The 25,048-nt window shown below is 43.0% G+C and overlaps 1 protein-coding gene across 2 annotated transcripts in view; it reads right to left on the minus strand.

Moving 5' to 3' along the window:
- Positions 1–477: 477 nt before the first annotated feature.
- Positions 478–25,048, minus strand: part of THRB (thyroid hormone receptor beta) — a 300,495-nt gene continuing 275,924 nt past the window's right edge. For both annotated transcript variants that reach the window (XM_080676058.1, XM_080676057.1), the window contains 6 exons: positions 20,906–21,006; positions 18,889–19,036; positions 15,643–15,848; positions 11,399–11,545; positions 7,834–8,092; positions 478–4,553 (listed from right to left, as the gene is read on the minus strand). In XM_080676058.1, coding sequence (XP_080532184.1) covers positions 4,312–4,553; positions 7,834–8,092; positions 11,399–11,545; positions 15,643–15,848; positions 18,889–19,036; positions 20,906–21,006 — 1,103 coding nt within the window. In that variant the 3' untranslated portion in view covers positions 478–4,311. The remainder of the gene's footprint in view (positions 4,554–7,833; positions 8,093–11,398; positions 11,546–15,642; positions 15,849–18,888; positions 19,037–20,905; positions 21,007–25,048) is intronic.

A 25,048-nucleotide genomic window follows, 5' to 3' on the forward strand; every position in this document is an offset into this window, starting at 1 on the left:
GAAGTGTTTTCTCTGAAAAAAGCATAGAGATCCAATTTGGCTCTATAATTGAATGAAAATGTGAAGATAATTGGGAAAACCCAAAGAAAAATGGGGCAATGTCAGCCTATTCACGCCCTGATATCTTCTGTTCCGACAGTTCATGTGTAATTAAATAGTCTTCCTTTGTCTTACATTGTGCTCCATAACTTACTTGAGTATTATCTGAATCCTGAGGAGGACAGATTTATGTTTGATTGTCTTGTGCATAAGGTGGGTCAGTTTGAACTGTGCAACAGAAAGCCACAAACAGCGTTTTACCTGCACGATATTGCTTTTGAAGGCGGCATTCATTACTGTGGACACACACTGGAAATGCACACTTTTTGCATTTGAAAACATTTATACAGCACAGTAAAAATTCTGTGATAAGGCCAAACCTTTTTCCCCCCTAGTCCTTTTTTTTTGCGCATGTTTTTAATGTATTTTTTTTTTTTTAAGATTAAAGTAAAACGTTTCAATTGTAAAAAATACACACCGGGCAAATCCTTACCTGGATAATAAATATCTACATCACAGTACAATAAAATTTCTTCTCTATAAAATTTAAATATGGATTATAGTCTATCACTATCAAAAGAAACACTATGCTACTATTTCCATATTATTAAAATAACAGGAAAAATTACGAGCTTATTTGAGAACCTGATGCCATAGCCTTTGGAAAGGGCAGAGATTCAAATGTCCGTGAGCACTCTTCCTTTTGAAGAGGAACTGCGGCTTGGTGACTCACTTAAATTCAGTTGATGAAAAAGGTTTAGCCTTACAAATGCTGGCTACATTTAAAAAACCATCAGACTGATTTCATAATTTATGACTCATGCAGCAAAAGGTCAATATGACACGGATAGGTTAGAGTTCCACAGAATAAGAATGTATGACATGCCTGGAGGGCGCTCAGCAGTTCCGTGGAGGCTGAGTCTGGGGGGCGGGGAGGGGGCTTAGTGTTGAGGAGGGGCCAAGGCCTGCACACCTGTTCAGGGAAGAGCCGCAAGAATGGCATTGCCAGAGCAGAGCCAAGCCTGGTGGTCCACCCCGATGACAGCGCTGCAGACCGAAGAGGTGTCACTGGGACCCAGGTGAGGGACACGGCTCTGGGCTGAGGCATCAACACGGCAAAGCGCTTCATTGAAGACAGAGGCTCATTTGACTAGAAAAAGCTCTGAGGTGGCACATGGTGTGTTGAGCAGAATCGTAAAGAGGAAAAGATCTTACTTTTCTCACTATTTCTGAAAATACTGCACATCTAAGTTGAAGCGCAAAGTACACTTGAAGGTAACACACACACACACACACATACACATACACACACATACCCACACACCTCACTCATCCCCAAAAGTTAAGTGATTTATAAATAAGAATCCCAGTTGTATGGTGGTCGCCCCTATTGGGATGTCTCCCCACTGTGAGGGGTTTCTTGATCAGGTCCACACTTGATTCGACAGTCTGGACTGTGTAAAAAAGTGTTTAAAAAAAATCCAGAGCATATCCCTCCAAAGTGAGTTTTATGAGATGGAGTCTTGAGATGCACTAAGTTCCTCAATCAGTTACAGAAGAAACGAGCCACTTTGACCAGTAGGGTGATGATCCTTTGAGTTCTCATGGCCTTTCCTTTCTACCTGAAGTGCATTAAGGCTTGTCCTCCTTAGCATAAACAAGAGTACTAGATCAGTGGTTTGCCTGTTTAAGGCAACCATTTAAGAGGCTGAGGATCAAACGTAAATTTACTTGGGGCTGTCTGGATTACTATAGATATACTGTATCATTTGGCCAATGTCCAATCATGGTTAATCCACAAAGCATTCCAATTTTGCTTGAGGTCAGGCTCTGTACTTATATTTGAATCTGGGTGTGTCTAATATGTGGGGGAATCTCTGTCAAACAGATTAAGGAGACCTTCCTGGGAAGGCTTGATGCCCAAGGAGTCTGTGAACCTTCCCGTACCCCACCTGCTTGCCTCCCTCTCAGTGCCTTCTCAGGGAAATCTGCCCCACACCACAAAGCTCAGAGTTAACCCTGGGGCTAGAAGGTGACTAAGGGGTTATGTTTCAGAGTTAACAGAGGGAGCTGAGATGTTAATAAAGCAAAGACTTAAGGAGACTGGCTAGAGGCTGCCCAGAGAGAACAAAACTTTACTTTCTGTAGATAAAGTCAAAGCAGGTAGTCTGCCCATGACCTTTATGTGTACACTTTCATTCTCTTCACCTACTTCTTTTCCGTGGTTAGCAAGTTCCACAGCCATGTTCTGGTTTCCTTCCCCCAGAAGCCAGTGTAATTGCTCTAATGCATTAAACACACACATTTCCTCTCAGATTATTTCCAGTCACTCTTGGGATATTCAATGCCGTTCCTCTTGTGTTTCCAAGGCCGTCCTGTCTTTCTCTACAGAGTTGATGAGTAGTGTGTCAAATTCTTATTTTGAATCGATACCAAATATTTCCATATCTGTTAGGAGGGCCATCATTTTTGTCTAATTAAGGTAGAAATTTGAATATGAAGGAAACTATCAAAAGACCCAGATTTTTCTCCCCTGAAATGAGTAGAGTATTAAGGATTCAAAGGAATTTAGAGTTTATGACTTATTCACCAGGAGCCAAGGTGAGAAAACCAAGACCCAAATCTAACAAGGTCACAAATCTGTCAGTTGACAGAGCACAAGCTAGAACTCTGACACCCTGACTTCTGGGCCAGTTAAAAAAAATGATCTGACTTGGTTTTCACAGTGACTTTCATTCCTTTGTTTTTAGGTAAATCTCACTGATATGGCTTATTGTCCCCAGGATTTCCAGGATAAGGCAGTACAAGGCAGGCTAAAAAATATGTTATCTACTATGCCAGTGAAGAATGAGATACATTCAATTGCATGGGTACATTCTTTGCCCATCTTCTGACACTGAAGTGATGAGGCAATGTCACCATTTGTTTTCTGGGTATAAGCTACTCCACTGTTTGTTATGGGGAGGTGAGATAGGTGGGGAAGGTGAGTGAGGGTTCATGTACATGATCTGTGGACGTTTTCTGTTGAATATCCCTTAGGGCAATTCTTTAACGGGGGACAGAGAGCGTCAGTGGCTGGACCAGTCTTTGTTTAGAGATAGTCAAGCCACAGAGTCAGAGGGAAAAGGAGACTAGGAAACATTTTTGTGAGTAGAGCAAAGAGCTTGAGGATTCAAGACTAGAAGGAGCATCCTCAAACCATCAGTCCATGAAGAGTGCTCTCAGATCACTGTGCTTCCTTCAACTTGGAATGTAACTGCACTAGTCTCTCCTCAGAAGTCCCCCACAAGATTCCAATTTCAGCTCATTATCTCTCCTTGATTAGAATATGTAATCCATAGGGAGATCTGGTGTCAGCACAGCAAAGATGCAATCAGGATTAATAACTTTAGGAGTCTGAGAAAGGATGGATTAGATGTCATTGAAAAATGACAACTGTAAATAGGCCTAATTTCTATGGAAATGTTCTCTGAGCCTTAACTGTAAAGAAGCCTTCCTATTATGAGGTAATAACATGTGAATTTTTGGAAACTCTTGAGTCACTGACAAAAATTTCTAATTTCTTTGAGCTCGCTGAAGAAAATGATTTTCCATGGTGCTCTCCATCAGTCAAGTACCTGCATGGCTTTGAGTCATGCCTTGAATAACTTGAATTAAATCATAAGATTATAAAAATTCCAGTGAAAGAACAGCTGATTTGGGGGAACAAACATTTCTATACATTCCAAGTGAGGCTGCTAGGAGAGAAGGAAGAGTGCTGAAGACAGCACGCTCTAGAATAAACAAAACTTGTCCAGACCTTTCCTTAGAAAGCTGGAAGCCACATCTAACCAAAGACGGTCTGTGTCCTGCCAACCTGAGCCCTGTGAAAGTCCGAATTGGATCAAGACGACCATGTGATCTCGGTTTTAAGGCTTCTTTAGTCTTCTGCTGTGCCATTTTGCTTACTTGAGTCTCTGACCAGGGACAGATGGGAGCTGGTGGTGGCTTGGTGCTGGTGAATTAATGATGGTCCCCACCCCACCTCCATAGCTGTAAAAACATCAAAGCATTCACATCAAAGGACTGTTCTCTCACAGGGAGAACAAAATGCAATAGTTGTAAGTACCTGCATTCAAGGGGCAATTTCATCCGTGTTTATGCCAAGGACTAGCTCCCTTTACAATCCCTCCCAACACAAAGAAGCAAAGGAACAAACAAAAAAGATCTAGGCAATGGAATGAAATGACACCCAGTAGTGCTGTAGGAATTATGAGAAGGAAGTCAGCCAGTCTAATCCTCAAACACTTCCAAGAACAACGGGGGGAAGAGTTCCGTGGGGCATTCCACCTTCATGTGCAGGAAGCGGCTGGCATGGCAGGCTCCAATCATCCGCAGGTCTGTCACCTTCATCAGGAGTTTTGGCCAAAAGTGTGTCACGTGGTGTTTTCGGTAATTGATATAGTGTTCAAAGGCCAGCAGGAAACTATCTTGGTATTTTTCTATTCTCTCAACGCAGGCGAGCCCTGGGCGATCTGAGGGGGCGAAAGAAGATGGATGTTAATTCAGAGGGTGGGAAAGAGAGGGACTGCCTTGCCTGATTCAAGCCCTTTAATGTGACAGTGGGCAGATCTGAGGACCTTCCAACTCCTAGGAGTGAGCATGGAACTCTGGGGCATCGGGCACCAAAATACCAGAACGTGGCATAATTGCTATGAAGGGGACCAATGCTTTGTTCTGCTAATTACCTCTGGTTTAGACAGTCCCCTCCACGGGTGTGAATGGCAATACCTTCCTCACAGGGTCTAGAAGGAGAACCCTCACCTAGAGAGCTGACAGACAAAGCATACAAAGGGAACAGTTTTGAGTTTCCAGTGGCTCCCTGGGAGAAAGAGGGGGGTGAGCATGGACATGCATAGAACAGAAAGAAATCGGGAACAGGGGTCTTGGATGCCAAAGGAGGAGTGTTGGACAATGAGAAAATCCTGTGATAACAAAGAAGCATAAGATCCAATTTTAGTTGTTTGCCAGGCTGTGGTGAACTACTCCTTCCCTTCCCTTATATGTTAGTAAAAGTTCCACCTGTAGCTGCCTTGTGTTGGGGGTGCTGTGCGTCGGGGGGTTAAAATGAAAAGAAAAGGGGATGTGAGCCATCCAGAGTTGCCCTGTGCAGAGAAGAGTCACAGAGCGAAGTTGGAACGAGAGGAGACCAAGAGCATGTAAGGACCGGGCACTCTTCCCACTGCTGTGGGAGGGGACTCAAGGCATTTTCTCGAGAGTGATAAAGAGATGTCACAAGAGGGCTGGGTGACTGTGGAATGTCCAGGCTGCAAACACTTGAATTACAAAAGTAATTTATAAACCTAGATGAATTCCTCAGACAGCTCCAGGAAGCCTATCCTCCCTTGCCCAGGTCTCCTCAGCTTGCTTTTTGTAGCTCCAATCATATAAATTCACACTCCAATTGTCCAGTGATCGAAAAATCAGTATTAGTAAAAATCTATATAAAGTTCTGCTTAATCCGAAAGGAAAGATTAGGGCTAATGGCTCAACTCACCCTTCTGAGTCTAAAAACATATGGGCTTTTGGAGTCCCCTATTCAGCTCAAATTGCAATTTGTGCATTCTTATTTTGTTTTCCCCCTTCATATTTGATGTTGCTACTCTGTGGATCTACTCACTCCCTCTCCTGGTTCCCTGTCTTCTCTTTTCCTTTGAATGTGCCAGAAGAATTCTCCACAGGATCCTTTAATTTTTGATCCAAATAGAAACTCAACACAATATTGCTCTGATGTATTCCTTTAAAGGATAACCTGGGTTTTGTGGGATCAAACGCTGTCTCTTGATGAGACATAAAGATAAGGTGGTCATATAAATGATGGAGAAAAAGATGAAAGGACATTTGAATGATGCTCAAGTTGTACTAACCCTGTTTATGAAAAGAGAAACATTTTTAAAGGTCAAAGACTATTTTTAACAATCTGAGACAAAATTTCTCAAAGTTATGTCTTCCAGGTCATTTCCATTTTAGCTTTCTGTTTAGTAGTGTAGGACCAAGGAACTTGGTAGCTCATAGTAGCTCTTAGAAAGGTCTTTGAAGAAAATGCCTAAGGTTTTGTGTAACTGAAATGCCAAACAAAGCAATGGGGCTTAGAAGACAATTCTGAGGAGAAACTGGAGCCTCAGAGCACTGATGTGTAGCTGTCAATGGCCAGGGGTAAAGTGTTTTGTAACATTTGCCTGGGCCTGGCAGCAGTAATGAAAAGTGCCCAGGTCATTCAGGTAGGGAAGACTTTAAAGTTATTGTGTCACATGGCTGTCAGGCAGGCAGAATTGGGAAGAACCATTCAGTTAGGTGTTGGATAGAGTTTGGAGTTACATTCACAATTTTTGCCATTCCCACATACTAGTGCTCCCTTTATCTACCTTGCTTAGATTATTTACTCAATCTGTTAAATTGACTCACTAAAGAGGAAACTTCATATTATTCATTAAACAAAAATCCATTTGCTGGAGGTAGAAGAGGGTACAGGGGGGGGGGGTTAATGGAGACTTGGCTTGAGGTGGTGAACACACAATATATAGATGATGCACATCTGAAACCTATATAATTTTATTAACCAACTAGAGGCCCAGTGCACTCACTGGGGCAAGGGGCGGGGGGGTCCCTCAGCCTGGCCTGCACCCTCTCTCAGTCCTGGCTAAGCTGGCAGGCGGACATCCCCCTCAGTCTGGGGCTCTCACAGTCCGGGATCCCTCACTCTTTACTGCCTGCCTGCAGCGGAGGCACAAGAGGCTCCCACCACTGCCGCTGCACTCGCCAGCCATGAGCCCGGCTTCTGGCTGAGTGGTGCTCCCCCTGTGGAGCACCAGGGAGCAGCTCCTTCATTGAGCATCTACCCCCTGGTGGTCAGTGTGTGTCATAGTGACGGGTCGTTCTGCCATTCGTTCTGCCCTTTGGTCGATTTGCATATTAGGGTCTTATTATATAGGATGTCACCCTAATAAATTCAATTAAAAATCTATTTGCCATAATAGATGATAATCACAAAAATAAATGCATGGTAAAAACCTTATGTTTTAGCTAAAGGTTGTTGCTCAAATTGTTCCTGAGATCTGCTCTCTCTTTCTTGAAAAGGGAGGTTAGCCTGGCCAGAGTGGCTCAGTTGGTTGAGCATCATCCTATGTACTGAAAGGTTGCTGGTTCGACTCCCTCTCTGGGCACATGCCTGGGTTGTGGGTTCAATCCCAGTTAGGGAGCATACAGAAGGCAACAAGTCAATCTCTCTCACATTGATGTCTGTCTGTCTTCTCTCTCTCTCTCTCCCCCCCCCCCTCTCTCTCTCTCTCTCTCTCTCTCTCTCTCAGCATGTCCTCAGGTGAGGATTTATTTTAAAAAGGGAGGTTAGCTAGTGTTAGGTGACAGACCAGCATTAAACCGAATCTCTCTTTCTGCCACATTTAGGAGCTATAAGAAAGAAGTAAGTTCCTCACTATGATTCCGCATTAGTTAAAACTGTCCTTGTATCACAGAAACCTCAGCTAAAAGGTTTCCTTGAACCCCCTCTCCAGGAATATAATTCCACTTATATAGTTCATTTTCTTTATTTTTAAAGGATACTGAAGCCCAGAGAAGCTGGGGTTCCCTCAAGACCACATAGGGAGTTCTTAGAAAAGCTATGTTTTATTTCTACTGAAGGACTGAGGGCCCCAGTGAGCTATAATTTTGAAGCTAAAGAAGGATTAAAAACTCATCAGGTGATGTGAATTAGCACCAAAACTCTCTTGACACCCAGTAATGTCTGGGCACACTCACCTGAAGACATCAGCAGGACCGCCTGAAGGAGAGCTACTTCAGTGTCATCCAGGTTGAAAGAAGACAGCGACATGCCCAGGTCAAAGATGGCATCCGACACCACCCCAAGACCCCCATTTTTCAGCTGGCCCCGTGTCACTGCCATCTCCCCGTTCAGGGTTAAAGTCTCACTTTCTGGGTCATAGCGCACAGCAGCACGAAGGGACATGATCTCCATGCAGCAGCCTTTGAGGAGAATTATCTGGTCTTCACATGGCAGCTGAAAAGAACCAGCCCACATCAGCAAAGAACAAGTGGACAAAGGTTAGTCAAGAGCAACATGCGGTATCATAACGGCTTCTTGTGATGGACACTCGTCCTAAACGCTTTGAGCATGTGGACTTTGTGGCTTTCCCCTTCCTACTTGGCTCCAGACTTTCGACATAATATATTTGTACCCCAGCTTGGTCATAGTCTTCACTGACTTTAACCTCAGGAGTTTGCATTTCTTTGGCGAAAGATACAGATCTTCAACTGGTATTAAGCAGTTGAGTGAAACTGCTTATATCTCCTTACTCTGGAGTTTGTATTATAACCCAACTAACTGTTTCAGAGCTGTGCGTATGTTCAATTTGCCAACACTTTTGACTTATAGCTCCAGTAATCAACAGATGACTCTATGCTTAGCTGGCAACTGTGATTCTCTTTGTTTTCTGAAGTAAGTTTGTTCCTTGAGTCTCTTCAAAAGCACTGGACTAGACAGTCCCTTACAGTTGCCTAGTACCCATGAGGCCCAGAGATGTAAAAGCTTTGCCCAAGGTCACCCAGGGAGTTAGGGGCAGAGGTGAGGCCGGCATTCAGACTTCGGGCTCCTAGGGTTATATTCTCAGTGCTTATGGCACCAGAATTGCTTTACATGCTGTATCTCTCTGTCAATGTGGCGATCTCTTTTTTAGCTAATTTGGTTGCTTTATGAATCAGGATTTGTGACAACATAATAACATTAATAAGAAACTTTACAAAAGAATTTGGCTAAGAAAAATAATTTTTAAAAATCAGAGTTGTATTTTCTGAATAGGGAGAACATTTAATTAAATGTCCTTATCAAAATAGTTTGAAAGACTATTAATTACTGTGTTTTTTTGTTTTTGATGAATTGGATGTCATACCAAGATTTATGTGCACCACCTTATTGAATTTTTACAGCAGTGCAGTGAGGTACATATTCTGCTTCCAATTTTATCTACCGATGTGGAAATCCAGGCATTGAGAGGTTGAGGAATATGCAAGGGGTGGTCACATGAAAGTTTTGTGAGCAAAGCCAGGATTTGAAGCTCTGTCTGTTGGAGTCCAATGCCAAGAGAAGAGAACACACTAAAGTACTCTGGATGGGACTGGGTTTCCATAAACAAGGGAAATGTAAATTACACATAATCTCTATCTCTTCATTAAGCAAGTACAAATCTTTTTGGGAAATACTCTTGGCAATACCCAAAGTTCAATTTATTATATAAAACTAAAGGTAATACTACTAAATTACATTTAAAACACTGGGTATTTCATATTTTTTACTAACTCAACCTAGTTAATTTACCATATAATTTCAAACTGCTTAGCTTTTACTGCAGAATACATATATAATAAAAATAATATATACTAGTATAATACATATATTATACACACACATACATATGTGTGTGTGTATGTGTATGTGTCTACACACATATTTATTTGAAAAAGACTAAAATAGGCTCCAAAATGACAGCAGTTTATCTCTTGGTGGTATTACCATGAACCTTTACCTTTATCATGCTGTATAAATCTCCAATGAATATGTATTATTTTTGTAATATTCTCTAACAGTTAATAAATGTTAATTAAAAAAAAAGACAGTCAGAGGCATGAACGCTCCACACCAAATATGGATATAAGTCAGATTCCTTCTCCAGGACACACTGGCCCCCACCTCAGTGCAGCTGGGATAAGAGGGAGGCACACTCTCTCTCAGCTGGGTCTGGGGGTCAGACACCTGCATCCTGGAGCCCATTGCTCTGTCCTTCTGGGTATGGCTTCTGTGGAGGCTCAGAAATTGGCAATGAGAAGTGTCTTCATCATGTCTGAGGTCTGTCAGACTCCAGCTGGGCTCCCATTATTACAAACTCAAGAACACAAATGGGCTGGAAGCCAAGGTGGGGTAGAGTCATTCCCTGTGAGGAAACTCAGCTTATTTCTAGGTGAAACTAGATTCACGTATCACTCAGTGGCTTGGGTGAGAGGCTCACAGCACTATGTGGTCCTCTCTATCTGGTATTCTTCTGGGTCCCCTTGGAGATGTTAAGAGCAATGGATTGGCACCTGATGGGGTTTTTCAAAGGAAAAATTTTCCAGAAAACACAACCCCACTTGATTCAAAAAAGAAGGTAGAGGCAAGATGGTCAAGTAATGAATGAAATAATAATAGTATTAACAGCTAAAATTATGGAATACTTATGACCAGGCACTATCAAAGCACCAACTATCCCATATCAACCTCTCAACACTTCTAAGAGGTAGATCCTATTATGATTCTCATTAAAGATGAGATGGCCAGCCCTAACTGATTTGGCTCAGTGGATAGAGCGTCGGGCTGCGGATTGAAGGGTCTCAGGTTCAATTCTGGTAAAGGGCACATGCCTGGGGTTGTGGGCTCTATCCCCAGTAGGGGGCGTGCAGGAGGCAGCCGATCAATGATTTTCTCTCATCCTTTTCTCTCTCTCTCCGTCTCCCTTCCTCTCTGAAATCAATAAAAATACATATTAAAAAAAGATGAGATGACCAAGGTTTGAAGACATTTAATAACTCATCAAGGATTCTTGCCCATACAGTTGACTGCAGAACCCATGCTCTCAGCTACCACAGGGCAGAACCGCTAACGTTAGGGATGAGTGTCCCACAGGGCAAGTCTATGACATTTGGTAGGTGAGCTCCTCAAGGTGCCCTGAAGATGGGCTAAGAAAGGGTGAGCTTATAGGGAAAGAGGGAGGACTTAAGGAGATCTTAAAAATCTTTGCTCTGTAAGGGTTCTCCTCTATTCTTGAGGATTAAAAGGCAACCACACAGCCATCTTGCTGGGGTATATAGTTAAAGAATATAGACTAAGACTCAAACCATTGCCCCACATATAGATAAGTTAATCACTTCGACCTCAAAGTTCCCCACCTGTGAAATGGGGTTAATTAAACCACCCTGAAGGTCTGTTACAAGAATTATATTTAATGTAGGCAAACTTGAGCATGGTAACTGGGACATCGTAGGTACTGAATAAATGCAAGTATTGCTATCATCTTTTCCTATGCCTGTATGAATAGGATCTTCATTGACCTCACGTGGAGAAGCTAATGAATGATGACTGAGTAGAGAGGGTGGGAAAGTATAAATGAAAGAGTGTATTTTCATTTTGAATTGACATTACTTTCATAGGACTATCCCTACTAGATAGGACTATCCCTACTAGATAGTATTAAATTATAAATAATACTCAGTATTCCTGGAAATTGATGGAACTACAATAAAAAAAAAAACAGAAGAAAAACAATCATTTCCTCACCTCACAAAACATAGGCAACTTTTTGGCAAAATCCACTACTCTGGTAATTGCTGGTGTGATGATTTTTGTAAAATGGCTGAAGGCTTCCAAGTCAACCTTTCCACCTTCTGGGGCATTTACTATCGGTGCTTGTCCGATATCTTCTGGCTAAGGAGGAGAGACAAGAAAGAATTAAATGATGAAGTTGAAGGACCTTTATCCTACTTCTGATGTGGAAGAAAAATCTCTTCTGGACAGCTAATCTGTACAGTTTGCAGTTTTCACCCAGTTTATTAACAAAGTGTAGAGTTGTCCATGTATGTCTCTGAGCAAGGATATATGTCTTGGCCATTGCTGTAATAGGCCTCAGTGATACTGTTCACAGGATTGGTGTGTGTATGTGTGTGTGTGTGTGTGTGTGTGTGTGTGTGTGTGTGTGTGTGAGAGAGAGAGAGAGAGAGAGAGAGAGAGAGAGAGAGAGAGAGAGAGAGAGAGAGAGACAAGAGGAATTGGGCTCTACTTCTGAAAGCATAAAGGGTGTATATTCCCACCAGGTGACCTACATTGTAGGGCATTTTCAGAGTGCTGCACATTCTGATGAGTGTCTTTGTGTGCAAGGTGGGCTCATTGTGGGCAGTGAGGAAGCACCCTGTGGATTCACTCTTGTTTCCCACCCAGCTGAGGCTCAGCATCCTGTCTGCTTACAGATTCCAGTTGGAGGAGGTCACAGCAGGCTGAGGGGGACGGTCTAGACTGCCTATAGAAACTGAGCCATGCAAACTTGGCACACCCTCAGGCAGAGGGGGGATTTTACTAGTATTCAAAGTCCCGAGGTCACCTCTCTGCTATTCACTTGCCTAAGAACAATCCATGGTCTTGCTGCTCAAAGGGTGGTGTAGCAGCATGGGTGTCACTGGGGGACTTCTTAGAAATACAGGATCTTAGCTCTCTCCTCAGACCCAATTGTGCAGAATCAGCATTGTAGCAAGCCCCCAGGTGGTTGTGCTCCCAATGCCCACTGGAGCTGTCTAGCTCCCTAGCCTGGCATTTGGTGACTGCCATGGTGTGGCTTCCATGTATCTCCTGTTGTCATCAGTGCTTCCTGCTTGGGTGATAGAAGCCTTCCTGAGTTGATTGCACTTGTCTTATGATCTGTCCACACAGACCAAATATAGCCAAGTCATTCATCCTGTCTGAACCTTTTGCTCATGTTCCTTTTTCAAGGCTACCCCATTCAAGAATGTGAGAAATCAGACAGTAGCTCTGCCAGGGGAAAAGCAGGGCAGGCAGGCCCTGGTTCTGATGGTCACATTTTATACTTGGGTGAAAAATCCATTCAAAGTCATCCCTTTGCATGGGAACTAAGGGGTCAGAATAAGAACACATGTCAACACACAATAATAACACAATGCCAAAAGACAATAATGTTTTTGGTATGGAGGGTTCACTCCAAACCAAACATCTCACTGCCTCTGGGAGGGGCAAAAGTGAGTTACCCTTTGTGGGGAGACACTGCTTTCCCTTGTCTGGCACCAGAGACTTCTTGTTCCTGTCTCAGTCAACATGGACTCCTCACCATCACTGTCATCACTTGCAAATTGTTGGTGATTAAATTGAGCATTTGAGTGGATGGAGAAAACTAGAAAATTATATGATGGAAGTGTTTTTGGAAACAGTTGTACAGTGTGGCTTTAGAATTAGGAAAATCTGCATGGCTTTTGCAAAAATGCTTATTTGCCAATGACTCTTATTTCTAGCACAAATGTGGATTTGAAACCCAGGTGAAACCACCAGTCTCTCTAATTCTGACTTGAGTCCTGGTCTTAGGATAAAAAACGATGAAGAAATTCTTTTGGGGGAGTAAGTTACTTACCTATTCCAGATAAATGAATACTTCTAGCTTTTGTGACAATATATTTTAATCCCTTTTGATACATTACTATACTATTATTAGCATAATAGGCCTCCTCAAATTCTATTTCAGTGCAAGATGAGCCATTATCACACGAAAATAAATGAAATAACATGCATAGCAGTGTTGCAAGCAAAAAAAAGGGGTCTCACTACATAGAAGACACAAATCCTAATGTGTAGAAGCCTATTCAGGACATGAATGCCATTTAGCAAAGCTGACTTTAATGAAGGATTCCTAATGTCCTTGCAAGAGTAATTCACCAACCAAAAGAGTGAAAATTTCATCCTGAGCATAAGTACTCAATCGAGGTCACCCTTCTGCAAGGAATATTTGTAAATATGTATTTGTAACCTGGCTGAGACATGGCTTAACTGTACTGTCTCTGAGGATAGGCTGGTGGAACTGTATGTTCTGTTTAATAAATATTTATTGAGTTCTGTTCTGAGTATCCATTGCTGCGTAACAAACTACCCCAAGACTTAGTGGCTTAAAAACAACACATTTTTACTCTCTCTCAGAGTTCTGGGGGTTGATGGTCTCAGTTGTGTAGTTGGTTCTCACTTGGGGTCCCTCATACAATTGTCATCATATGGCACTGGAAGCTGGTGTCATCTGAAGGTTTCTTTACTCACATTTCTGGTCCTGGGTTGAGAACCTCTTCACATGGCTAGCTTGGGCTTCCTTACAGCATGGCAGTTCTCTGGGTAGGCGGGCTTTTTTTTCACATGGCATTTAGCTTCCCTCAGATAGACAAGGGAGCTTCCCCCTCCAAGATAATCAAATAGAAACTACAAGGCTTCTATGTCTCAGCCTGAGTGGTTACTCTTCCCAAATCCATTGTTTAAAGGAATCATAGACCAGATTCAAGGGGAGAGAAAAATAGACTCTACCTCTCCATGGGAAAATGGGCTGTGTATACAAGGAGGAAAGAATCTAATGGCAGCCAACTTGGAGAAGAGCTACCACAAATTTCAACAACACATGTGACAGACCCTGGTTACAATGCTAAATGGAACATGGTCACTCCCCCAAGATGCAGGAGTGATCCCAGGCACAGCAGGGGATTGGCTGATAGAAATGAAGTTCATTGTAGAGATAGATGGGACAGTGGAAGCATTCTGATCTCTCCCAGCACCCCTCTAAGGAAAAAATGGCCTAAAGGAGTGGTTATTTGTATTTGGATCAAGAGGGGGCAATTTGTAGATCAAGCAGCTATAAATAATAAACATTTCATGTCAGCTCTTAGAATCATGTTTGCTAACATTGTTGGTGGAAGTCAACAAAGTGGATTATGAGTAAGATTCCCCTCTCCCCAAATTTCCTACACACACACACACACACACACCAATCCCATTATAATGGTGATGTTGAGGTAGGAGGACAGTTATCCCATTATACCTTCTTATTCAGGTGGAAAGGTACTCTCACGTACCCTGGAGATAAAAATAAACCCATAGGATGTCTGATGCGGGGCTCAGTGAGATACTCATGAAGGGTTCCTGTCATAAACCAAGAGCAGTGTCAGTCTCTGCGATGGTCAAACACCAGGTGGTGGTGGGATGGGTAGTCCATCTGGTGAGGTGGGTGGAGGGCCAAAACTTGGAAGCAAGTTGGCCTTGGGCCTGGCTCAGCCACTTTCTAGTAACATGATATTGGGGTGAGCCCCTTAAGGCCTTGGCTTGGTTTGCATATCTGTAAAATGGGATAGTAATTCCAGCCTCAAAGCATTGCGAAGTTCAAAGGAGAAATGAGTGGGAAGGACTTTCACAATTGTTACTTTTATAAAAACATCAAACAACGATACTCTAAGGGTCTTGAAAGTCCTGTTTTCTCTACATGCCCCCTCTTCACCCCCATCCCTATTTCCTCTTCCCATTGTCTTCCTGGCCTTGAGAGAATTTAAGCTAAAAATTTTGATTTCTACTGACATAAAAATGCATTTGAGATAAGGAATACTTTGTTCTGGGGGTTATTCTGAAGGGAATATTTTGGAGTGAGCTTAGTGGATTAAGTATGTATGTAAATGGGCCCCTGAGGGAAGAAATGAGCATAAAAGGGAATGAACTTACTAATTAATCCACAGCTAGTAGCAAAAGCAAACAGATAATGTGGCCTTAGGAACTGCTCTGGAATCTAGGGACCCACAAACAGTAGCACTAGGAGGGACCCTTGCTCTCAGGGAGACCTGGATTCCATTCCTGGCTCTGCAATCACCTGACTTCTCAGCGCTGCAGAGTCCTTCTCAGTAAAATGGGCTGGTCACCTCACCCCCCAGGGCTGTGAGGACTAAGTGAGATGAGGCAGAAAGTGCCGACACGCAGCCGCTATTCAGCTGTGCTGGGAGCCTCACCAGGAATTTCCGCTTCTGCTTCCAGTGGCTGCCTTGGGCATTGGTGGCCACGTGGGCTTCGGTGACGGTTTTGATGAGCTCCCACTCCTCGTCGGTGGGCTCCGGCTTGTGCCCAATGGATTTCTGCAGCTCCTCCCGCCGTCTCTTCTCCCGGTTCTCCTCAATCAGCTTCCGCTTTGCCAGCCGCTTGCTGTCATCCAGTACCACTGGGAGAAGAGGAGAGGGAGACAAACACACAGATACTCCTAGACACGTGGCAGACTGCATGTCCCAGGACCGCTGGTGCGCAGAGGGCTCTGTGGGGCCCACTGGGTGGGTCACACTGGGGCGTTTTCTCCCTGGACAGCACACTGCCATTGACTAGCCATTGTCCAATATAAGCCCAGGCGCCAAACTCCCAGTGCCTAGCCAGCTTTTCCAAACAAAGCTGGATGGACACTGGGCATCCCAATCACACAGAAGGTGGCCCTAAATAAAAATGAAGCAGGGAGAGGACAAACCTACCCACAGGTTTCCAGATGAGTCTGTCTAGCCAATCATCTGAATTCACTCTTTCAGTTTCTATAACTCCCTTCCTCCCTCCAAATGGTTCCTAGTAAGGACTTCCTTACTAAGAGAACTTAGGAGGTTAAAGAAGTTCTGTAGCAATAAATGGGACATTGATGATCCCTTCCTCCAGCTCCTCATTCACTCCCTTCCTATATAATAAAAAGCTAATATGCAAATTGTCCCCTTGGGAGTTTGACCGACCAGGAGTTTGACTGCTCACTATGACATGCGCTGAATGAAGGAAGGCCCCAGCTGGCAGCCGGAAGGCCCCAATCAGCCCTGATTGCCAGTCAGGCCTAGGGACCCGACCTGTGCACGAATTTCGTGCACTGGGCCTCTAGTAAGGAATAACTGGAATGTAGCCAGGCTGCTCTTGGGTTTCACAAGTACTCACTTGGCATTACTCTCTACTTGGTCAACCCTTATTGGTGGCAAAGGAGCCCAGGCTTTGTCATCTAGAAAGATCTGGGTTTGAATCCTGACACAACCACATTCTAGCTGTGTGACCTCTGGCAAGTTAGTTAGGCTCACTGAGCTTACATTTCTTCCTATGTAAAATGGGATCAATAATATCCACTTCACAGGGTAGTCAATGTGACAATGTATTAAAAGTGCTCAGTAAATGCAGCCATGATTTTTATCATTTATGCAGAAGGGAAACAAGAAATCTATACTTCTGTGGTTAATTTCCAAAACAAACCCATTTTGCCAGACTCGTAGTAACTATCCATGGAATGGAAAAGCTGAGGTTTACCAATATAGAGTTATGGTCTTTGGGGACTAGAGGAACCCTAGATATTATCTCTAGTCCAACTCTTTCCTTCCACAGAGGAGGAAGTTGATCCAGAGAGATCACCACTGGCCTAAAGTCACACAGCAAGTTCATGGCAGAGCCGAGACAAGACCCAGGACATGTGACTCCAGTCCTGCATCATTGTCCTAGGGCCATTTCCTGATGAAGGTGTGGCCTGCTAGGAAAAGAAAAAAGCAAACTTAGCAGGAAGAAGAGAACCAAAGGTGCTCAGCGAGTCTGCAAACAGAATAATCACCTAGATTTGATTAGATCACCAACATCAGGTGAGGATTGACAAGTGTGGGAAATATGAATGAGCCCTGTTCAGTCATTGTAGTTCACTCATTAAAGAGAGAAGAGGGAGGGGGCTTTACTCATAACCCCATGTACCAAATGCATACACTGTGCCAGGGATGGTTGCATCAGACACGCATTATCTAATTTGATCCTGCAAACCACCTGCAAAGTAGGTGATCGTTTCACAGAAGAAAAACCAGAGATAAGTCTGATGGCCACACAGCTAGTAAGTGGCAGATCTGGGACTGCAAGAATTTTTCTGAGTCTAAAGCCTGAGCTCCTATAATAATACTTCACAAGCAAATAAGGTGCACTCAGAATGGATTCCCACCCAGTGCACTCAGAATGGATTCCCACCCAGTCTAGGTTAACACTGAGTTTTTTAAAACCTCATTAACATTCGTATCTTTAAGTTCTCAATAGAACAATGAAATGGATACTTAATAATAACAGTTCGTTTTAGTGACACATCTAAGTATTTGGTTCTAGGTCAGTCATTTTCATATACCTTTGTCAGGCATATTGTTGGCAATGGCTAAAAGCCTTTAAAAGATAAAGACAATACGCTCAGCAGGAGGTGGGCTTAACCCTGGATTTGCAGCCTGACACCCTAACACAACCCTCTTCCTTTTAAAAACTCCCCATTCTGTCTTCTTTAACAGGCAAACCAGAACATTCCACAGATATTTTTGTTGTAGCTGAAAGAACCCTGTTAGTCACATAAACATAAGCCATGATGATTTCCTCTTTCAAGGGGGAAAAAAAAAATCCTTGATGCATTCCTTTTTTCTTTCCTTTATTTTTTCTTCTTCCTACCTTTTTTTAAAACTAAAGGTTGGAATACTTCATTGATGTGCAAAAAGTTTATGCCAGGAGAGATCATTAACCCTGATGCCTGGCAAAAGAGAAGCCACACGGTCAGAATGACACAGTCCTCATTTTATTATTAGATTAACTGAAGCTGCTGGTGTAAATCCCCTCCTCAGTGTGGGGAGAAGAGACCCAAACGGCGGCTAATCTCACCACCATATGCCGTGGCACTTTGAAAACTGGGTAGGAAGACTTCAGCTCGGAATGTTTTTAAGGCTAAAAATATAACCACCAACCAACAGCAGGGTGACTCCTGCAATAGCACTCAGTTTCGCATTCTTCAGAAATTTCTGATCACGATGTTTTCTGCCAGTGCCCTGTCTCCGAAAATGGCCACAAAATAAATTCCTGTCTCTGCTTTTGAAAAAGAGTAGGAGTCATCCATGTGGTTCTCCCCACATGAATGTTGTGTGTAAAATTAGACCTTAGCAAGGTGAATGGACAAGACCTCTCATTTATAATCTTCATTGCAGACAGAGTATTGCAAACAGTCTTGCAAGCATGAAGGTATAATTTAATCGCTTTCCCTCACCCATCAGCTGGAGACCTGGAGAATTAGGAGCTGATAAATGAGGGGTTGGGTGGAAACCACCCAGCAATGACTGCGGGAATGCTAGGTGTCTCTCCTCTGTCCACATGGGTTCCTGGTCGATTTTCTGCTTGCCTGATCTCCTTGAACCAAACCTTTCCCCAATCAACACCCCTTGAATATAAAGCAAAGGAAGAAGGTTACTTACAATCTGTTGCCATGCCAACATAGATGCATTTTTTAAAGCGACATTCCTGGCACTGGTTTCGTGTAACTTTGTCTATGACACATTTTCCTTCATATTTACAGGAATAGGATGGATGGAGATTTTTCTGAATGGTTCTTCTAAAGAAACCCTACATGAAAAAGAAAGACCCAAGACAACAGTTTCATGTTTTCTAGAAATAAATGACTCCAGAATCTCATGTCCACAGAGCTGTGATGGATTGTTTTGGGCCTGTAGCTCTACTTATTCAAATATAGGACAGTTGGATCAAAGTGAATCTAAAGAATTCTAAATCTGAATTGAAGAAGATGCCACAGGACTACAGAGTTAATTTTTTTTTTTGCATTTATTCAAGGAAAAGAGGCTAATGGGAAAAATCTAGTGTTTGCTTTTATCTTTCTAAACATTGAGTAATAATATACATAAATTATGTTATTTCATTTCATAGAGTGTCATAATTATGCTGCTAAATTAAGCTATGAGGAGATTTGCTGTACTTTTTTAATGGAGAATAAAAGAGCTGGAAACTTACTTGCAATACTTTGGTGTGATAATTTAATCATTTAGTAATTAAACAAGTATAACTGCCTTTAGAGATTTAGTTTAGTTCTTGTTTTTAACTCTTGAGATAGCCATGATCAGCTCAGATCATCCTTGAAACAACAGTATATGGGGAGTCCGGCCAGCGTAGCTCTGTGGTTGAGCGTGGACCTATGAACCAGGAGGTCGCGGTTCGATTCCCAGTCAGGGCACATGCCTGGGTTGCGGGCTCGATTCCCAGTGTGGGGCGTGCAGGAGGCAGCCATCCAATGATTCTCTCTCATCATTGATGTTTCTATCTCTCTCGCCCTCTCCCTTCCTCTCTGAAATCAATAAAAATATATGTTAAAAAAAAAAACAGTACATGGGGAATAGAAAATTTCAGGTTCTCTGCATTAGGATTTTTCCTTTCATCATACTCTTTTTCTTTCAAAAAAATACTTTTTTTCAATTGATTTCAGAGAGGAAAAAAGAGGGGAAAGAGAGATAGAAACATCAATGATGAGAGAGAATGATTGATCAGATGCCTCCTGCATGCCCCCTACTGGGGACTGAGCCCGAAACCTGGGCATGTGCCCTAACCAGGAATTGAACCAATACCTCTTGGTTCATAGTTAGATGCTCAACCACGGAGCCACACTATTTTTCTCCAGTATCCACAGACATCCACCCTGAGTTCAATGTGTTTCTTCCTTTCTTAAGGCATGGGAGAATGCCACCGTGAAATTTTCTGAGGATACCATTTAGTTCCAGGCTTAGGTGGCTTATGTAACACTCGGAAGGGTGTGTTCTACCAGAACCTTTCTGGACATGATACTTAAGTCTTAGCAAATATACTTAAATATTGTAGGAATTGATAATGGCACAGAGCACTTATTGTGAGCGGCTCATTGCAAAGTGCTGTACACATATCTTCTGTCTCATCTACAACTTATGAAGTAGGGGCTCAGTATCTCCATTGTGGGGTTTGGAAAATGAAGCCTCAGACAGGTTAAATCACTTGTCCAAAGTCACATGGAAACCACATGCTGGATCTTGGCCTGGAACCCAGGAATTAGACTCCAAATCAGCAGCAAACAGCCTGTGGCAGAGCGAACCCTGTCTCCTCGAAACACTGGCGATAAAACAGGAGAAATGATAACTTCTTGGGATGATAACATGTCATATCTATGCATTTTAAAACTCAAAGGGAGAACTTTGTTTATTTCTTTTTATTTTATTATCTCCCTTTCTAAAAAAACAGACATCACACTCTCCCAAACATTCATTTAATTATTTTTGATTTGGAAAAAAAATTTAGTTCTTGAACATGCCAAAAAATAGAGAACTACCAGACACGAGGAGGATCACAGGCCAGGAATGCTGGAAATTGGGTCTAATTTGAACTGAAACTTAAGGTTGCATTCTGGTGGGAGGGGCCTGGAGCTGGACTGGGCTACTGAGGGCCCCGGGCAATTACCTTGCAGCCTTCACACGTGATGCAGCGGTAGTGATAGCCTGTGGCCTTGTCACCGCACACCACACATAGCTCGTCCTTGTCTAAGTAACTGGGGATGTACCCTGTGAAGGAGGAAAAAAGAAGGATGTGAGAAAATAATATCGTGTTAAAGTCAAAGACATACTACAGCCAGGAGGAGGATAAGGAGAAGACAGGAGGTAACATGGATGAGAGAGGAGGCAAGACAATTATTTTATACATTTTAATATAATTTTTGCTTTAGGATCTATATCTCCTGATCATTGAGATTTTAATATAAAAGGTAAATAAAATGTTTAACAAGAAAACATTTAAACGTCTTTCCCTGACAATATACTTCTTCAGTATCTTAACCTTATCTGGTATCTTATCTCACACTTACAGAGCTTATGAGGCCCAGGGTTTCAGAATGCTTTGGAAATAAGTGTGCTCACACTTGCTGTACAAGTGGGAACAGACCCAAAGATTGTGGAGCCAGGATCCGAGACACTGAGTGCTCTGGATTCTGGACAACACATTCTTTTTGTTTATTTTAGACCTTGTTCTTAGAGGGCTTGATTCACTTTGAAATCACGGCACCATGCAAATAAATTCAGAACACTTTATAGCTGGAAAGGTCCTGGGAGATCATCAAGTTCTTTTGAGGTGAACAGGCCTTCAGAAGTTTGGGTTTCCTTAGGGTCACCCTAGAAATTAACAGTAGATTCAAGCTCCTCCAAGATCTAGTGATCTGGGGAGATGCATGCTCACGAATCAGCTAGACTTGATGCTGTGTGTGTGTGTGTGTGTGTGTGTGTGTTCGACTCTGCTCTGATCACTAGGTTTAATACAGTGAGACATGACTAAGGAGAGCTTAAGGACACAACTGTTTCCCCACATGAAAATCACTATGTCCAGGCCAGTCTCATTAAGATACCATCACCAGAAGTGAAAATTTGAAGTTTGAATTTTACACAACTTATTCAACTTTCTACTTTGGGCTATAGAGACCACTGTTCATGCCAATCAAAATAGTCTTTGCTTGCTGGTTATCATTCCCCTTTGCATAACTGTAAACCTCCCAACCCTAAGGTTGTATACCACTATCTGCTAGGTAATGGATGGTACGGTCACTCAAATTTAATAAGAAATACTAACAAAATCTACAGGAAAACTCATTAGGCATTGATTCCTTCCAAACACAGTTTTGGGGCATCCACCCATACAAAGAAATGATAGGTAAATTTATGTTTTACTAATTTGTGTTTTCCAGTTTTTCTATAACAAACTATCTTATTTGTGTAGTTTTTATTTAAAAAACCTGGACTTGGTAAGGAACTAATACACAAACACACCCATTGTTTTTGATTAATAAAGACTGACCACTAAAGTCCATTGGAAAATGCTAGTTAAGTCCAGAGCATCTCTGACCATGTTCACTATTTCCCGTCCCCCCAATTCTACAGTTTGATAACTAACTAGTTCTCTGGACACACAGCCTATACTTTGACACACCCCATAAGGAAGCTAAATCATCAGCATGTTTAGTTATTATTCCAATTTAAATTGAACCACCTCAGTTCATCCCACAGGACAGATCCTTCTGAGTTAAGCTTTTTCCCACTGGTACTTCCTTTCCTACATCATCCTATCTAATAAAAGAGTAATATGCAAATGAACCATCACTCTGCTACACCCACAAGCCACCCCCACCAGCCAATCAGGAGCAAGTATGCAAATTAACCCAACCAAGATGGCTGCAGCCACGGAGCGAGCAGGAGGCTTGGGTATCCCCGGCAATGGAGGAAACCAAGCTTTCCACATACCCTGGCAGGCCCAGGCCTCCACTCAAGGCTACAAAGTTTCAATTATAGAAGATAAATAAATCCCAACAAAAATAGCTGCAGCCAAGGAGCAAGCAGGAGGCTTGGCTCTGCTCAAGGCTACAAAGTTTCAATTATAGAAGATAAATAAATCCCAGATACCAGGGCCTCTGCTTGGGTCGCTGGGGGGTGTGGCCGGCCTGCAAACCACCACAGGCCCCTCACCCAGGCCACCCCACACTCTAAGGGAACCCCCACCCTGATCCATGAAACCCTTCAGGAAAAACCAGCTGGCCCCCACCCATGCACCAGGCCTCTATCCTATCTAATAAAAGAGTAATATGCAAATTGACCATCACTCCAACACACAAGATGGCTGCCCCTATGTGGTCAAAGATGGATGCCCCTATGTGGACACAGGATGGCCACCACAAGATGGCCAACAGGGGAGGGCAGTTGGGAGGGACCAGGCCTGCAAGGGAGGGCAGTTGGGAGGGACCAGGCCTGCAATGGAGGGCAGTTGGGGGTAATCAAGCCTGCAGGGAAGGGCAGTTAGGGGTGACCAGGTCAGCAGAGGAGGGAAGTTGGGGGTGACTGGGTCTGCAAGGGAAGGGCAGTTGGGGGGGGACCGAGGCCTGCAGGGGAGGGCAGTTTGGAGGGACCCAGGCCTTCAGGGGAGGGCAGTTAGGGGCAAACAGGCTGGCAGGGGAGCAGTTTGGCATCAATCAGGCTGGCAGGGGAGTGGTTAGGGGGTGATCAGGCTGGCAGGCAGAAGTGGTTAGGGGCAATCAGGAAGGCAGGCAGGTGAGCAGTTGCAAGCCAGAAGTCCTGGATTGTGAGAGGGATGTCCTACTGGGATTGGGCCTAAATGGGCAGTCAGACATCCCTCGAGGAGTCCCAGATTGGAGAAGGTGCAGGCTAGGCTGAGGGACATCCCCCCCCCCCATGGACAAATTTCGTGCACCGGGCCTCTAGTTTCTTTATATACTTCAAAAATCTTGAATGGTTCATTCTTTAGTCTTTCCCAACATACGAATTCTGATTCCTTTTACATTTGATTATTAGTGTTAGGCACCAAATTTTGCATCATGTTAACCTTTACAATATATCCAACCGTCCATCCATCCATCTATCCATCTGTCCATTTATTTAACAAACATGTATGGCCTCTTGTGTAAGACACTGGGTACAAACTTGAAACAGCATTAACTTAAAAGGTATTCTTTCTTTGTTTCACAAATTCCAGCTGAGGTGCCCTGGAGGCCCCCACTTCACAAAATCTTTCCTCAGAACAGCAACTGCCTTTCTTTCTTTTTTTTTTTTTAAATCTTTATTGTTCAGATTATTACAGTTGTTCCTCTTTTTTCCCCCCATAGCTCCCCTCCATCTGGTTCCCACCCCACCCCATGCCCTTACCTCCCTCCCCCCCGCACTGTCTTCATCCATAGGTGTACGATTTTTGTCCAGTATCTTCCCGCACCCCCCCACATCCCTTTCCCCCTGAGGATTGTCAGTCCACTCCCTTTCTATGCCCCTGAGTCTATTATATTCACCAGTTTATTCTGTTCATCAGATTTTTTTATTCACTTGATTTTTAGATTCACTTGTTGATAGATATGTATTTGTTGTTCATAATTTTTATCTATACCATTTTCTTCTTCTTCCTCTTCTTAAAGAATACCTTTCAGCATTTCATATAATACTGGTTTGGTGGTGGTGAACTCCTTTAGCTTTTTCTTATCTGTGAAGCTCTTTATCTGCCATTCAATTCTGAATGATAGCTTTACTGGGTAGAGTAATCTTGGTTGTAGGTTCTTGCTATTCATCACTTTGAATATTTCTTGCTACTCCTGTCTGGCCTGCATAGTTTCTGTTGAGAAATCAGCTGACAGTCGTATGGGTGCTCCCTTGTAGGGAACTGTTTTTCTCTTGCTGCTTTTAATATTCTCTCTTTGTCTTTTGCTCTTGGCATTTTAATTATGATGTGTCTTGGTGTGGTCCTCTTTGGATTCCTTTTGTTTGGGGTTCTGTGGGCTTCCTGGACTTGTAAGTCTATTTCTTTCACCAGGTGGGGGAAGTTTCCTGTCATTATTTCTTCAAATAGGTTTTCAATATCTTGCTCTCTCTCTTCTTCTGGCACCCCCATAATTCTGATGTTGGTACGCTTGAAGTTGTCCCAGAGGCTCCTTACACTATCTTCATATTTTTGGATTCTTTTTTCTTTTTGCTTTTCCAGTTGGGTGTTTTTTGCTTCTTTGTATTTCAAATCTTTGACTTGATTCTTGTGATCCTCTAGTCTGTTGTTGGATCTCTGTATATTATT

Source organism: Plecotus auritus (genome assembly GCF_963455305.1).
Source record: "Plecotus auritus genome assembly, chromosome: 6".
Lineage (NCBI taxonomy): Eukaryota > Metazoa > Chordata > Mammalia > Chiroptera > Vespertilionidae > Plecotus > Plecotus auritus.